This window comes from Nerophis ophidion, linkage group LG22 (assembly GCF_033978795.1).
Source record: "Nerophis ophidion isolate RoL-2023_Sa linkage group LG22, RoL_Noph_v1.0, whole genome shotgun sequence".
NCBI classification, from domain to species: domain Eukaryota; kingdom Metazoa; phylum Chordata; class Actinopteri; order Syngnathiformes; family Syngnathidae; genus Nerophis; species Nerophis ophidion.
Window position 1 is genome coordinate 4,487,190 of NC_084632.1, and position 17,275 is coordinate 4,504,464.

Sequence of the window (17,275 nt, forward strand, 5' to 3'; positions counted from 1 at the left end):
GCCACACTGTTGTAACATGTGGCTTGGCATTGTCTTGCTGAAATAAGCAGGGGCGTCCATGATAACGTTGCTTGGATGACAACATACGTTGCTCCAAAACCCGTATGGACCTTTCAGCATTAATGGTGCCTTCACAGATGTGTAAGTTACCCATGCCTTGGGCACTAATACACCCCCATACCATCACAGATGCTGGCTTTTCCATTCTGCGCCTAGAACAGTCCGGATGGTTCTCTTCCTTTTTGGTCCGGAGGACACGACGTCCACAGTTTCCAAAAATAATTTGAAATGTGGACTCGTCAAACCACAGAACACTTTTTTCCACTTTGCATCAGTCCATCTCAGATGAGCTCAGGCCCAGCGAAGCGTTTCTGGGTGTTGTTGATAAATGGCTTTGGCTATTCTATTCAATTGACTATAAGTTGAAAAGGAATTGTAAATCATTGTATTCTGTTTTTATTTACAATTTACACAACGTGACAACTACACTGCTTTTGGGGTTCACACACATGCACGCATGCACACAATAATAATAATAAGGCACCCCTTTTTTTACATGGTGATTTCAATACTTCACATTTTGTTATTGAAAACTAAGATGCATGTTACAACCAATAATAAGTACAATACTTACAGTATGACCACTTTTGAGGGTGCCACGAAAACAAAAAAAACACTACACATTATGAAATATGATAATAAAACAAGATATGACGACTAGACAGTATTTATAATTAGCACATTTTTAAATGAGCGGGTATTGGACATAGAGGGGGGTGTGAACGTAGGGGGGGTTGTGGACGTAGAGGGGGGTGTGGACGCAGAGGGGGTTGAGGACGTAGAGGGGGTTGTGGACGTAGAGGGGGTTGTGGACGTAGAGGGGGTTGTGGACGTAGCGGGGGGTGTGGACGTAGAGGGGGTTGTGGACGTAGAGGGGGGTGTGGACGTAGAGGGGGTAGTAGACAGAGTGGGTTGTGGACGTAGAGGGGGGTATGGACTTAGAGGGATTGTGGACATAGAGGGGGTTGTGGATGTTGAGGGATTGTGGACATAGAGGGTATGTTGACATACAGTAGAGGGGGTTGTGGACGTTGAGGGATTGTGGACATAAAGGGGGTTGTGGACATAGAGGGGAGTTTGGACATAGAAAGGGGTGTGGACACAGAGGGGGTTGTGGACGCAGAGGGGGTTATGGACCTAGAGGGGGGTATGGACGTAGAAGGGGGTGTGGCCGTAGAGGGGGTTGTGGACATAGAGGGGAGTTTGGACATAGAAGGGGGTGTGGACACAGAGAGGGTTGTGGACGTAGAGGGGGTTGTGGACGCAGAGGGGGTTGTGGACGTAGAAGGGGGTTGTGGACGTAGAGGGGGGTCTGGACGTAGAGGGTGTTGTGGACATAGAAGGGGGTGTGGATGTTGAGGGACAGTGGACGTACAGGGTTTGTGGACATACAGTAGAGGGGGTTGTGGACGTTGAGGTATTGTGGACATAAAGGGGGTTGTGGACGCAGAGGGGGTTATGGACCTAGAGGGGGGTATGGACGTAGAAGGGGGTGTGGCCGTAGAGGGGGTTGTGGACATAGAGGGGAGTTTGGACATAGAAGGGGGTGTGGACGTAGAGGGGGGTCTGGACGTAGAGGGTGTTGTGGACATAGAAGGGGGTGTGGATGTTGAGGGACAGTGGACGTACAGGGTTTGTGGACATACAGTAGAGGGGGTTGTGGACGTTGAGGGATTGTGGACATAAAGGGGGTTGTGGCCATAGAGGGGAGTTTGGACATAGAAAGGGGTGTGGACACAGAGGGGGTTATGGACCTAGAGGGGGGTGTGGCCGTAGAGGGGGTTGTGGACATAGAGGGGAGTTTGGACATAGAAGGGGGTGTGGACACAGAGAGGGTTGTGGACGTAGAGGGGGTTGTGGACGCAGAGGGGGTTGTGGACGTAGAAGGGGGTTGTGGACGTAGAAGCGGGTGTGGACGTAGAGGGGGGTCTGGACGTAGAGGGTGTTGTGGACATAGAAGGGGGTGTGGATGTTGAGGGATAGTGGACGTACAGGGTTTGTGGACATACAGTAGAGGGGGTTGTGGACGTTGAGGGATTGTGGACATAAAGGGGGTTGTGGACATAGAGGGGAGTTTGGACATAGAAAGGGGTGTGGACACAGAGGGGGTTGTGGACGCAGAGGGGGTTAGGGACCTAGAGGGGTATGGACGTAGAAGGGGGTGTGGCCGTAGAGGGGAGTTTGGACATAGAAGGGGGTGCGGACACTGAAGGGGGTGTGGACGCAGAGGGGGTTGTGGACGCAGAGGGGGTTGTGGACGTAGAGGGGGGTCTGGACGTAGAGGGTGTTGTGGACATAGAAGGGGGTGTGGACGTTGAGGGATTGTGGACGTACAGGGTTTGTGGACATACAGTAGAGGGGGTTGTGGACATAGAGGGGAGTTTGGACATAGAAAGGGTTGTAGACGTAGAGGGGGTTGTGGACGCAGAGGAGGTTGTGGATGTAGAGGGGGGTATGGACATAGAGGGGGGTGTGGACATAGAGGGGGGTGTGGACATAGAGGGGGGTGTGGACGTAGAGGGGGGTGTGGACATAGAGGGGGGTGTGGACGTAGAGAGGGTTGTGGACATAGAGGGGTTGTGGATGTGCTGTGCTGACAGCTCAGGGTCCAGTCCCATCTACTATTCCCACCAAGGGGGTCTGGTGTTTAGACAAAGTGCAGGGAAAAGATGTCTCCTTTGCGTGCAGCGACTCCTGACATGTTGTGGTGACACAAACACTCAACCCTGCATCATATTTGGTGAAAAGTAGTGCGTGTTTGTTTATAAGAGTGGGAAGCATCCTCTCAGAAGATTATGTTCCCTCACTTTGCTGATGGAACTTTTCATCATGCTAAGAAATATGTTGTTTTTCTTGCCAGCAGTCTCAGGCTTTCAAGCGGCTGAAATGTCGACTTCCTGCGAGCTGTTTACACACAACCCTGCTCTGTCGACAAGACTTCCTGTAATGTCAACAAGTCCTGGCTACTGTAATAAGTAAACAGTGACATTTACTCTGCTTTTTACACTGTACTTCTGTCCAGTGAAAAACCACAACCATCAACGGTCCTGGAAATGTTCTAACATGCCTTATTTACGGGGTGAATTGTAAAAATGTGCCTTTTGGGCGGGGAAAAACTGGCATCTCATGAAGGGATAGGTACCAAATTCAGTACTTTTTTTAAGTACCAATCGAATTCCATCGGAATTATCGGCATGCTTGCCAACTTTGAGACCTCTGAATTCGGGAGATGGTGATATAAAAAATATCAATAATTAGCGATATCGACCAATATGAAACACTTATATCGTGTTCATTGCCTAGCTCTACGTCTGATGGAAGGATTCAAAAGTAAGGCTTTCATTTTCAAAATTAGCATCAAGTAGACATGCTACTGTTAGCATTAGCGAATTTACATGGCTATTTTAATAAAACCTACAACTAAGGTGCACGTTACAACCAAACAACTGGGGAGTAAAAGGTACAATACTTACAGTAGAAACTACAACTGTCAAAAATAAGTTAACTAATGTGATTAATCACAAAAAAGTATCATATTTATCATGGATATTAAGCACAATTAAAAAAACAAAAAAACATCTCTTAATTAAGTTTTTTGGACTGAAATACAATACATGTAAATTGTTGTGTTTTAACCCCAAACAAGTAACCCACAAAAATATATGATATAAATTAAGAAAAAACTAAATACACAATAATAAATTAAAATACATATACTGTATATATATACACATACATACATACATACATATATATATATATATATACATATACATACATATACACATACATACATATACTGTATATATGGAGACGGCGTGGCGCGGTTGGTAGAGTGGCCATGCCAGCAACCTGAGGGTTCCTGGTTCGATCCCCACCTTCTACCAACCAAGTCACGTCCCTTGTGTCCTTGAGCAAGACACTTCACCCTTGCTCCTGATGGGTCGTGGTTAGGGCCTGGCATGGCAGCTCCCGCCATCAATGTGTGAATGTATGTGTGAATGTGGAAATAGTGTCAAAGCGCTTTGAGTACCTTGAAGGTAGAAAAGCGCTATACAAGTACAACCCATTTAACATATATACGTATATACACACATACATACAAATATATACATATATGTATATATATGTATACATATATGTATATATATGTATACATATATATATATATACCTACATACACACATATATATACATACATACACACATATATATACACCTACATACATACATATATATATACATACATATATATATACATACATACATACAAACACATATATATATATACAAACACATATATATATACATACATATATATACATACATATATATATATACATACATACACATATATATATACATACATACACACATATATATACATACATACATACACATATACATATATATATACATACATATATACATACATAGATACACACACACATACATATATATATATATATATATATATATATATATATACATACATATAGATGTACACACACACACACACACACAAAAGTGCAAGCACGCACTTGAAAAGTGGCACAGATTATTAGACAGTCAGTGATCATACGACAGTGCAGAGATTAATGAAGAGACTTGGACTGTGGGTACTAACTGGCAAATTTTGATATTTTAACTAAATAAATAAGATAACTAAATACAAATAAATCGTATACATTCAAGTAAAATATTTAAAACATGTCCCTGGATGACAACCTGACATTAAACCTGCATTTGTGTCGACATATAGGTTTTTTTTTTTAAGTTAATTCAAATCACGCCAGTGAGTAATAACTTGGGATTAATCATAATAATCCATATTCAACAGTATCATTAATTTGATTTAAAAAAAATGGCAGCAGTAATATACAACACTTTGTAGGACTCAACAAAGGACTGGCACATCCAACTTAAGGGCAAAGACTACTTTCAAATGATACTCATTGCAGTTAATATAAGCTTACTGTGATATGTTGTGTATGAGTTAGTAAAATATGTAATATTGAGCATCTATTCACTTCATAATGTGACATACACTAAAAATAAATCCCTACTAAAATACTAGATGCAAAATAGTTCAGGTCTGAAAACAAAAAAATAGTTTTGTTCATGTTCTGGTTGGAATAAACTTTAAAAATAAATGTTTTCAAAATAGCATGAAAGTAGCTGTCAGAAGAAAAAGTTATTTACTATGCAGGTGTACCTAATGAAATGGTTCTTCATATTTGGATTTTTGGTCAGGATGGGGAAGGGAGAGGTCAGGTTGTTGTTTTTCCCCCTGCCTGGATAAAATGCTGAGAATGTTGCTGAGCTGGCACAGGTCAAGAGGGATGAATATTCCTTACCTGACTCACCTCACGTTGCTTCTGACCCCGCTGCTCATTGTTATCAGGAAAATGTTACAAAAACCTCGTGTCCAGTCCGTGATGGTGAAGAGTGGGTGGGGTCCATGATTGTCTCATGTACTCACCTCCACGGCGGTGTGTGTGTTGCAGACTGGCAGATCGCCACGCTGGCCTTGCTTTTGGGCGGCGCCGTCCTCACGCTGCTCTCCTTCCTGGCGGCCCTGCTGTCCCTCTGCTGCAGCTCCAGGAGTCGCTGCTACAAGCCCGTGGCCATCATGCTCTTCTCTGCAGGTACACTGCTGACCCGAGATGGAGAAAAGACACATTTTCACTCCATATGGACACTTCATTTGCTCAAAATATTGCAAATTGCTTTATGATGGATGGGAGTTTTTTTTTCCATTTAGCCGAAGTGAATTATATTTATATAACACTTTTTCTCTAGTGACTCAAAGCGCTTCACACAGTGAAACCCAATATCTAAGTTACATTCAAACCAGTGTGGGTGGCACTGGGAGCAGGTGGGTAAAGTGTCTTGCCCAAGGACACAACGGCAGTGACTAGGATGGCAGAAGCGGGAATCGAACCTGCAACCCTCAAGTTGCTGACACGGCCGCTCTACCAACCGAGCTAAACCGCCGCCGAAATAAAATGGGAAGGGGGAAAAAAAGAAAAAAGTATATAGAAATAGTATCAATCAATCAATGTTTATTTATATAACCCTAAATCACAAGTGTCTCAAAGGGCTGCACAAGCCACAACGACATCCGCGGTTCAGCACTCACATAAGGGCAAGGAAAAACTCACAATCCAGTGGGAGGACCGCCAATGTAGGTAACCCCCCCCCCTCTAGGGCAGGGCTCTGCAACCTTTACCACCCAAAGAGCCATTTTGACCAGTTTCACAAAATAAAGAAAACAATGCGAGCCACAAAACTCTTTTGAAATTTAAAATGAAATAACACAGAGTTTTTTTTTTTTCCTTTGTGCTATGTATTAACCAGAGGTCTCGGGCTCGCTGCCCGCACCTTAATATGAAAATTTAATGTTAGTGTGGCCCGCGAGTTTTAAATTAACGCCGTTTGACAGCATCACACTTGCCAACCCCCCCAAACTTTGCGGGAGACTCCCGAATTTCAGAGCAACTATTCTCGCGAATGTCTGCTGATTTTCGCCCTTCAACATTAATACGGGCGTTCTATGAAGGCGCTGCTTTAACGCCCTCTATTACATGTACAACTATCTAGCACAGCCCAGCTACGAGTCATGTGCCGCTTCCATAGAAACACTTAGACGATTGCAAGGCATACTTGTTCAACAGCCATACAGGTTACACTTAGAGTTGTGATATAAACAACTTTAACTCTCTTAGTAATATGCACCACACTGTGAACCAACACCAAACAAGAATGACAAACATTTCGGTAGAACATCCGCATTGTAACACAACATAAACACAACAGAAGAAATACCCAGAATCCCATGCATCCCTAACTCTTCCGGGCTACATTATACACTCCCGTAGTATTATCCGGCATCATATATAAATATATGTAGTGTTCATCGTGGCAATGCAAATTAAACAATAAAAAAAACAAATAACGGTTTGAATTTGTCCAGGTTATTACTGACGGACAGGTGTCGCAATGTGACTGCAGCCAGGCACGTAAGAAATCTCTAGTCTCCATGGCAACGTCTCTGTCGCTTTCACTCATTTGCCGCTTTTCCACTAATGCAGAGGTAGGCAACCCAGAATGTAAAAGACCCATTTTGGAGCCAAATAAAAATGGTCTCGGTCTGGAGCCAATGGGAGAGAAGAGTGGGTGGGCGGGGTCTCACCGTGGAGTTTCCATTTACGGTAGCACAATTAGCCCCGAACAGGCTAACATCACGACTACCGTGTTACACGTCCGATTCGCCCAGCGACTACAGGCCAATCTTTCCAGTGATAAAATGGCAACCAAGGTAATCAAAAAGGTCAACCAAAGAACGAGATTCCTCTGCAGAATCTCCTCTCTGGTCAACAAAAGCACCTTGAAGATTCTAGCGGGAACTCTCATTCAACCCTTTTCGATTACGCTTGCATCTCCTGGTACCCCAGCACCTCCAAAACCCTCAAATCTAAACTCCAAACATCCCAGAACAACCTAGTCTGGTTACTTTTAGACCTCCACCCCAGATCACACCTAAGTCCAACCCACTTCTCCAAAGAGGGCTGGCTCAGGGTGGAGGAAAGACGTCAAACAACTTGCACTGAGCCTAGTCTATAAACTCCGCTACAACTCCCTGATACCGAAGTACATGTCCAACTACTTCCTTAACGTAAATGACCGCCATAACCACAACACCAGGGGGAGCTCCACAAACCACGTTAAACCCAGATTCCGATCTAACAAAGGTCTTAACTCATTCTCTTTCTATGCCACATCAATGTGGAATGCACTCCCAACAGGTATAAAAGTAAGTGCATCTCTATATTCCTTCAAAAGCGCTCCAGGCAACTTCAACCCTTTACTAATACCCTCCTCCATTCACATCCCATCTCCCCGGATTGTAAATAACCTAATGTAAATAATCAAATGTATTTCTAATGTATATACTTCTTCTTATGCTATCTGAACTCACTATGTTCTCTGCTGGCTGTACATATCCTACTAAATAAGACCTACACTGTTTCAATGTCCATTTCTGTGTTGATGCAATTATTGATGACTGAAGTACTGATATCAACCAAAGCTCCTCATCCCACCCCTCGGATTGTAAATAATTCAATGTACATACTATGATGATTAACTTGTGTGATGACTGTATTATGCTGATAGTATATATTTGTACCATGAATTGATTAACGTGGACCCCGACTTAAACAAGTTGAAAAACTTATTCGGGTGTTACCATTTAGTGGTCAATTGTACGGAATATGTACTGAACTGTGCAATCTTCTAATAAAAAGTTTCAATCAATCAATCTAACTCTCTGTCGGCGTATCAGCGCTAGGGTCCAGTGCACCAGTTTTGTATTTTGGCTCGGTCTTTCGCCGGAGTGCTTGGGAAGCTGCCAGACTGCTCGTCTCCCCGGCGCCGGGGGAGGGAGCGAGAGAGAGAGAGAGACACACAGTGACAGAGAGAGAGCAAACAAGGGAGGAAGAGCGGTGTGCGGGTTTGGTGGAAAAGCGGCAAAATATTTCTCTGCTCGCATCATGCAAGTGACGTCAATGTTCGGCCCTCGAGAGCCACATATCACACCGTGATTGGTAGATTCCTTCAGCTCCGCCCACATCGCTGTCAAGTGCCATTCATATAGAACTTGCGGGCCGCACTAACATTAAACTTTCATATTAAGGGGGGGAACGCAAAATCACGTCTTGCGTGTTTGAGACCCCTGTCGTAGAGGAATGTGGTCATTCATGTGCTTATGTCACCTTGCTTCCTTCCCAGTGGTGCTCCAGCTGTGCAGTCTGGTCCTGTTCCCCATCAAGTTCATAGAGGCGGTGACTCTGCGGGTGTACCATGAGTTCAACTGGGGCTACGGCCTGGGCTGGGGGTCTACCATCTTCTCCTTCGGAGGCGCCATCCTCTACTGCCTCAATTCCAAGAACTACGAAGACTACTACTAGAGAACTTTCTGGGGGGAAGAAACACGGCATGCTCATGTTTACCTTGGGATTATTAGTTACAAATGAATCCAAGTAGTATTTCTCTTTAGACGCATCACGTGACTTCACAGGTCTCCAGGAAGGAAGAGGGAGTTGGACCAAACAGGACACAAACACTGCATTCCTGTGAAATATCAGGACATTATGAAAGATGGCAGATGATCAGTGGATGCCTCAAGCATCTCATGTGATGCCTGAAATGCTCGTTTTGGTCAAAGACGATCATTGTAGTGATGAAACACGGCTGTCTGTGTTGCAGTAGTGAATGGTGACACTGCATGAAGATTATTTAATTAAAAAGTTACTTCCAATACCAAAATTTGGAGAATATTTTGTTATTCATTTTGGCAAAGTGGACACTTTCCACGTGAATGAACGATAACTTGATGGAATCATTTATGTAAAACCCATTGATCAACAACACCAAGGGACGCTGCTGGCTTCGCTGGGCCCCGAGGTCATCTGTGTGTGAATTATATTTATATAGCGCTTTTCTCTAGTGACTCAAAGCGCTTTACATAGTGAAACCCAATATCTAAGTTACATTTAAACCAGTGTGGGTGGCACTGGGAGCAGGTGGGTAAAGTGTCTTGCCCAAGGACACAAAGGCAGTGACTAGGATGGCGGAAGCGGGAATCGAACCTGCAACCCTCAAGTTGCTGGCACGGCCACTCTACCAACCGAGCTATACCGCCCCTATAGTGGAAAGGTGTTCTGTGGTCTGACGAGTCCACATTTCAAATTATATTCGGAAACTGTGGATGTGGTGTCCTCCGGAACAAAGAGGAAAATAACCATCCGGATTGTTATAGGCGCAAAGTTGAAAAGCCAGCATGTGTGATGGTATGGGGGTGTATTAGTGTCCAAGGCATGGGTAACTTACACATCTGTGAAGGCACCATTAATGCTGAAAGGTACATACTGGTTTTGGAGCATTGTATGTCATCCAAACAACGATATCATGGACGCCCCTGTTTATTTTAACAAGACAATGCCAAGTCACGTGTTACAACAGCGTGGTTTCATAGTAAAAGAGTGCGGGTACTTTCCTGGCCCGCCTGCAGTCCAGACCTGTCTCCCATCAAAAATGTGTGCCGCATTATGAAGCCTAAAATACGACAGTGGAGACCCCGGACTCTTGAACGACTGAAGCTCTACATAAAATGTAGAATGGGAAACAATTCCACTTTCAAAGCTTCAACAATTAGTTTCCTCAGTTCCCAAACGTTTATTGAGTGTTGTTAAAAGAAAAGGTGATGTAACACAGTGGTGAACATGCCCTTTCCCAACTACTTTGGCACGTGTTACAGCCATGAAATTCTAAGTTAATTATTATTTGCAAAAAATATATATAAAGTTTATGAGTTTGAAAATCAAATATGTTGTCTTTGTAGCATATTCAACTGAATATGGGTTGAAAAGGATTTGCAAATCATTGTATTCTGTTTATATTTACATCTAACACAATTTCCCAACTCATATGGAAACGGGGTTTGTAGATATTTATTATAGATTTTACACCATTGCCTACACATTTAATGTATTGATTTTTTACAGTGTGAAAAAAAATGAACATTTGGGGATTAAAAGCTGTCTCGCCAGAATAACAATAATAATAATAAAAAAGTGTATTTTATGTTATTGATCGATTGTTCTTACTCACCCAATCCACTGCAAGAACCAGGTCCAGTCGGCATCGTCTCAGAGGAGGAGCAATGGCACTCATGAATGCACTTTCACTTTCACTTGTCTTTATTGTGTCCAGTCAGCGAGAACGTAGACCTTTTGACTTGATGGATCAGTTTCAGTCTTTCCATTCATTTCTATTCCATCCTCAAGTCTCCCTCCCACCAAGAACAAGACAGAATCGCCATTTTAGTTCGGAGCAAAACAATTGAAGTCCACTTTTTTTTCAGAACTGTGCAGTCTTAACTTAATGTACGATTATGTGAGGAATTGGGAGTATTGTCGTGAACAAGACTCCTAGGTACTTGAACTCCTCCACTTGGGGCAGGGTCTCCTCCCCAACCCGGAGATGGCATTCCACCCTTTTCCGGGCGAGAACCATGGACTCGGACTTGGAGGTGCTGATTCTCGAACAAAATAAATTGTGGCTAAAAGCAGAAAAGTCACATGGACAGTTTTTGTTTTTTCCCCAAAGGGACCGTAGTCAGACCAATGTGGTCTGTAAACGATGCAAGGCAAGACCGCTAAACCCACACCACCTTGGCCGCGCTCACCCTTTAGAGCACCGCTGTAACTTCCTGCCACTAAACCTGCAGAAAATAGTTCTCTCTAGGCTTCTATTTTCTTACACTTTATCAATCATTTCTTACATATTCCGTATTTTAAGATCTTGTTAAGTGTTCAATGTGATTTACCGCACTTTTCGGAGTATAAGTCGCACCTACCAAAAATGCATAATAAAGAAGGAAAAAAACATATATAAGTCGCACTGGAGTATAAGTCGCATTTTTGGGGGAAATTTAGTTGATAAAACCCAACACCAAGAATAGACATTTGAAAGAAAATTTAAAATAAATAAAGAATAGTGAACAACAGGCTGAATAAGTGTACTTTATATGAGGCATAAATAACCAACTGAGAAGGTGTCTGCTATGTTAACCTAACACAGGGGTAGAGAACCTATGGCTCTAGAGCCAGATGTGGTTCTTTTGATGACTGCATCTGGCTCTCAGATCAATCTTAGCTGACATTGCTTAAAGCGATAATTATGAATAATTTTGCTGGTAATCACAGTGCTAAAAATAACGTGCAAAATATAAAACATTCTCATGCGTTTAAATCCATCCATCCGTTTCCTACCGCACCTGTTCAAGAAGTCGCATTAATGGTAAAAAGTATTTTATGTCACGATGGGGGGGTTGCAGCTTGCTGCGGGGTCGTTCCCCCAGGAAGGCAGACGGACTACTCGGGACATGGCATTTAGGTAAAAACATGATTTAATTTTAACTAAAAAAAGATACAAACAAAAATCGCTCACAGCGGAGGCACAACTTGGGCTAAGGAACAAAGCTAACGCATAAACAGATTAAGAACATAAATCAAACAAAACTTACTTGGCATGGCATGAAGCACGAAACTATGGTAAGGCATGAAACAAGTCAGCACAGGGCGACTGACTGGCAAAGACGAGCTTAAATACTGCCTCTGATTAGTGCTCGGGAAGCAGGTGAGCGGCATTTTGTCCACCAGAGACAGGTGGACAAAATGAGTAACCAAGGAAACCAGACAAGGGAGTGGAAAAAAACAGGAACTTAAAGAGTCCAAAGGACAAACAGCAACATGGCCAAACAAAAACATGATCATGACATTTGATTTATTATTGGTTAGCTTCAGAATAACAATGTTATTAAAAAGAATAAAGAGACTTATTATAACCTAAAAATGTTGGTCTTACTTAAAAATGCACACATTTAGTTGTATTCAGTGTTAAAAAATATGATATGGCTCTCACGGAAATACATTTTCGAAATATTTGGCTTTCATGGCTCTCTCAGCCAAAAAGGTTCCCGACCCCTGACCTAACATATTATGGTAAGAGTCATTCAAATAACTATAACATATAGAACGTTATACCTTTACCAAACAATCTGTCACTCCTGATTGCTAAACCCCATGAAATCTTACACATCTAGTCTCTTACGTGAATGAGCTTAATAATATTTGATATTTTACGGTAATGTGTTAATAATTTCACACATAAGTCGCTCCTGAGTACCGTATTTTTTGGCGGGGGGTGTGACTTATACACAGGAGCGACTTAAATGTGTGAAATTATCAACACATTACTGTAAAATATCAATAATATTATTTAGCTCATTCACGTAAGAGACTAGATGTGTAAGATTTCATCATATTTAGCAATTAAGAGTGACAGATTGTTTGGTAAAGGTATAACATGTTCTATAAGTTATAGTTATTTGAATGACTCTTACCATAATATGTTAAGTTAACATAGCAGGCACCTTCTCAGTTGGTTATTTATGCCTCATATAAAGTACACTTATTCAGTCTGTTGTTCACTACTCTTTATTTATTTTAAATTGCCTTTCAAATGTCTATTCTTGGTGTTGGGTTTTATGAAATAAATTTCCCCAAAAATAATAATAATAATAATGGATTAGATTTATATCGTGCTTTTCTACTGTTAGCTCAGGGGTAGGGAACCTATGGCTCTCGAGCCAGATTTGGCTCTTTTGATGACTGCATCTGGCTCTCAGATAAATCTTAGCGGACGTTGCTTAATACGATAACTAATTAATAATTCCGCCGGTAATCACAGTGTTAAAAATAACCTTCAAAATATAAAACATTCTCATGCATTTTAATCCATCTACCGCACCTGTTCAAGAAGTCATATCAATGGTCAAAAGTATTTTATTTATTATTGGTTAGCTTAAGAATAATGATGTATTATAAAGAATAGGAGATGCACGCATTTAGTTGTTGTATTCAGGGAAAGTCGAAATGAAAGAGAGGGCGTTGGATTCTCTTGTCAGAGCGTGGGACGAGGGTAAAGGTCTACGGGTTTCTCCTCATTGAGCTAAATTGAATCCTGTCCCTGTTAAATTCCTTGCTTCTTGTCTGTTTAAGAGATGTCATCAGTGTTTGAAATATGACAGTTGTATTGTCAGGTTTGTCCCTGACAGTGTGGCCATGTTTAAGTGTTTCCTGTCAGCGCTCTTGTCTGTTTCCTGTCTTTCTCCCTGAGCGCTGTTTCCCCTCAGCTGCGACCGATTGGCACCTGGCCACACCTGGTGTCAATCAGCCCACTCCTATTTTTACCTGCTTTGTCTTCCAGTCAGTGCTGGATTATAGTCGCTCCTACCGGTTGTTTGTCACCACTACCTGTCAATGTCATTGATACTTCGTTGTAGCCGTGTCTACTTTTGTTCACTCTGCTCATGCCATAGTTCCTTTTTGTCACAGTAAGTGTTTTGTTCATATCCTAGTTTGTTATCCGCCTCGTGCGCACCTTCTGTTTGTTCTTGTTTTAGTATTCATATTAAATCATGTTTTCTTATTCAATGCCTGCCACCGTCTCTGCATCTTGGGGTTCGTCAACAAAATGTGACAGTATTTAGTGTTAAAAATATTAGACGGCTCTCACTGAAATACATTTTAAAATATTTGGCTTTCATGGCTCTCTCAGCCAAAAAGGTTCCCGACCCATGTGTTAGATACGCAAAGCGCTCACAGAGAAGTTGGAACCCATCATTCATTCACACCTGGTGGTGGTAAGCTACATCAGTAGCCACAGCTGCCCTGGGGTAGACTGACGGAATGCGACTTATACTCCAATGCGATTTATATACGTATGTTTTTTTTTCTTCGTTATTATGCATTTTCGGCAGGTGCGACTTATACTCCGAAAAATACGGTATAACTTGCACCCCCGGCCAAAATATGGGGAAAAAATTGCGACTTATAGTCCGAAAAATACGGTAAACATGTGAAGTGAATTATACTTATATAGCGCTTTTCTCTAGTGACTCAAAGCGCTTTACATAGTAAAACCCAATATCTAAGTTACATTTAAACCAGTGTGGGTGGCACTGGGAGCAGGTGGGTAAAATGTCTGGCCCAAGGACACAACAGCAGTGACTAGGATGGCGGAAGCGGGAATCGAACCTGGAACCCTCAAGTTTCTGTTGTTTACATTGTTTTCCATGTTTGAGTTGACATCTCCTTTGTGCCCTGATAGCTGAGGGATTATAATCACAGGAAGGCTACATTTTAAATAAAATATATTTTCCATAGGTCATAAAAAACATCAATAATTATCGATACAAAAGACTTACAGTACATGGTGCCATATGTCGGGAGGTCTTCTTTGTCTCGCTGTTACTGTAAGGACATGCCAGCCCACTTTGGTCACGTCACAGAATCCGCTCCTTTATTAATTACAGCAACTTGAGGCATTCGCACAGGAAACCATCACGTAATACAGAGGGTGCCATAAAAGTACCAGGAATATACTCATATGTTGTTTTTTTTAGTGTTCTTGTCCCCCCCCCCAGCTCTGAAGCCAGAGCCAAATACAGTGTAGAGTCTACATTTGCATTAGTCAGACCTTGCATTATTCCACTGTCAGCAAGAGAGAGAAATAAGATACCGTTCCTGGAGCGGAGAGCGGGAATGGATGCAGCTGTGTAAACAGGACCGGTCCCTCGTTCCGCATGGAATGTTTGCAGGTAAACCACAAGTCCATCCTTGTTTTCACTTTGACCTTTCTGACTCGGCGGGACACTCGCCGCCCGAGTGCGCGCTTCTTAGTCCTTTTTAAAAAAAGATTAGCCATCGGAGTCGCCAACCCCCCCCTGAAATCAAAACAAGAGGTTGAAATCAAAGTGCACAGGAGTAGCAGATAAGAGCAGGACAAGTTGGCCAGGGAGGGATGGTGGCTCTTCCTCAGCAGGTACTCTCGGCTCTTAAATATTGATTGACGGGCCACGTCCTCCACATTCTAGGGAGGGAGCGGAAGGCGGGTGCGGCGTTTTCAGCTCAGGTGTAGCGCGGCATGTCGCATTGTTCACAGCGTTTGAGAGCGGGGTGGTTGAGGAAGGTGCAGTATTCGCAGCCCCACTGTGCGCCTTCAAAGTCTTCGTCCCTCTGAGGCACCGACACTGGCTTGGAGATCTGGTCCCCGTCTGACACACACAGCGGGAAACAGCACACGCTTGTGAGGAATAGTTCCATTTCAAAGCTGCTCGATAAACACAAGAGATGTCCGATAATGGCTTTTTTTGCTGATATCGTCCAACTCTTAATTACCAATTCCGATATATACAGTCGTGGAATTAACACATTTTTGTGCCTAATTTTGTTGTGATGCCCCGCTGGATGCATTAAACCAGCGGTTCTCAAATGGGGGTACGCGTACCCCTGGGGGTACTTGAAGGTATGCTAGATTTTTTTTTAAATATTCTAAAAATAGCATCCATCCATCCATCCATCATCTTCCGCTTATCCGAGGTCGGGTCGCGGGGGCAACAGCCTAAGCAGGGAAGCCAAGACTTCCCTCTCTCCAGCCACTTCGTCTAGCTCTTCCCGGGGGATCCCGAGGCGTTCCCAGGCCAGCCGGGAGACATAGTCTTCCCAACGTGTCCTGGGTCTTCCCCGTGGCCTCCTACCAGCTGGACGTGCCCTAAATGCGTTCGGGTGGCATCCTGACCAGATGCCCGAACCACCTCATCTGGCTCCTCTCCATGTGGAGGAGCAGCGGCTTTACTTTGAGTTCCTCCCGGATGGCAGAGCTTCTCACCCTATCTCTAAGGGAGAGACCTGGAAACTCATTTGGGCCGCTTGTACCCGTGATCTTATCCTTTCGGTCATGACCCAAAGCTCATGACCATAGGTGAGGATGGGAACGTAGATCGACCGGTAAATTGAGAGCTTTACCTTCCGGCTCAGCTCCTTCTTCACCACAACGGATCGATACAACGTCCGCATTACTGAAGACGCCGCACCGATCCGCCTGTCGATCTCACGATCCACTCTTCCCTCACTCGTGAACAAGACTCCTAGGTACTTGAACTCCTCCACTTGGGGCAGGGTCTCCTCCCCAACCCGGAGATGGATAAAAATAGCAACAATTCAAAAATCATTTATAAATATATTTATTGAATAATACTTAAAATATGAATGTAAGTTCATAAACTGTGAAAAGAAATGCAAAAATGCAATATTCAGTGTTGACAGCTAGATTTCATAAATCCATAAATATTGATGTTAAAGATTTATTTTTTTGTGAAGAAATGTTTAGAATTAAGTTGATGAATCCAGATGGATCTCTATTACAATCCCCAAAGAGGGCACTTTAAGTTGATGATTACTTCTATGTGTAGAAATCTTTATTTATAATTGAATCACTTGTTTATTTTTCAACTACTCAGCAGGACACGCTGAGTAGTTGTGACGAGTTGAGTTTATACCAAAAAGTTCTGTTTTGGTTTCATCTGACCACATGACATTCTCCCAATCCTCTGCTGTATCATCCATGTATCCATTTTGGTATAAACTCAACTCGTGGTGTTTGGAGGAAGAAGAATACTGAGTTGCATCCCAAGAACACCAAACCTACTGTGAAACATGGGGGTGGAAACATCATGCTTTGGGGCTGTTTTTCTGCTAAGGGGACAGGACGATTGATCCGTGTTAAGGAAAGAATGAATGGGGCC

The 17,275-nt window shown here is 42.9% G+C and overlaps 3 protein-coding genes across 4 annotated transcripts in view; 1 reads left to right on the plus strand and 2 right to left on the minus strand.

Moving 5' to 3' along the window:
• The window catches only part of tmem47 (transmembrane protein 47), a 19,829-nt gene extending 10,439 nt beyond the window's left edge, over positions 1-9,390 (plus strand). For both annotated transcript variants that reach the window (XM_061883072.1, XM_061883073.1), the window contains 2 exons: positions 5,568-5,708; positions 8,854-9,390. In XM_061883072.1, the coding sequence (XP_061739056.1) occupies positions 5,568-5,708; positions 8,854-8,929 (217 nt within the window). In that variant the 3' untranslated portion in view covers positions 8,930-9,390. The remainder of the gene's footprint in view (positions 1-5,567; positions 5,709-8,853) is intronic.
• LOC133540924 (uncharacterized) lies at positions 1,668-3,603 on the minus strand. The gene has a single exon (XM_061884014.1). The coding sequence runs from the start codon at positions 2,676-2,678 to the stop codon at positions 2,196-2,198; it is 483 nt and encodes a 160-aa protein (XP_061739998.1). The 5' UTR covers positions 2,679-3,603; the 3' UTR covers positions 1,668-2,195.
• A 1,415-nt stretch (positions 9,391-10,805) lies between the features above and the next one.
• tab3 (TGF-beta activated kinase 1 (MAP3K7) binding protein 3) overlaps positions 10,806-17,275 on the minus strand; it is a 48,001-nt gene continuing 41,531 nt past the window's right edge. Inside the window, exon 7 of the mRNA XM_061883071.1 lies at positions 10,806-15,745. Coding sequence (XP_061739055.1) covers positions 15,600-15,745 — 146 coding nt within the window. The 3' untranslated portion in view covers positions 10,806-15,599. The remainder of the gene's footprint in view (positions 15,746-17,275) is intronic.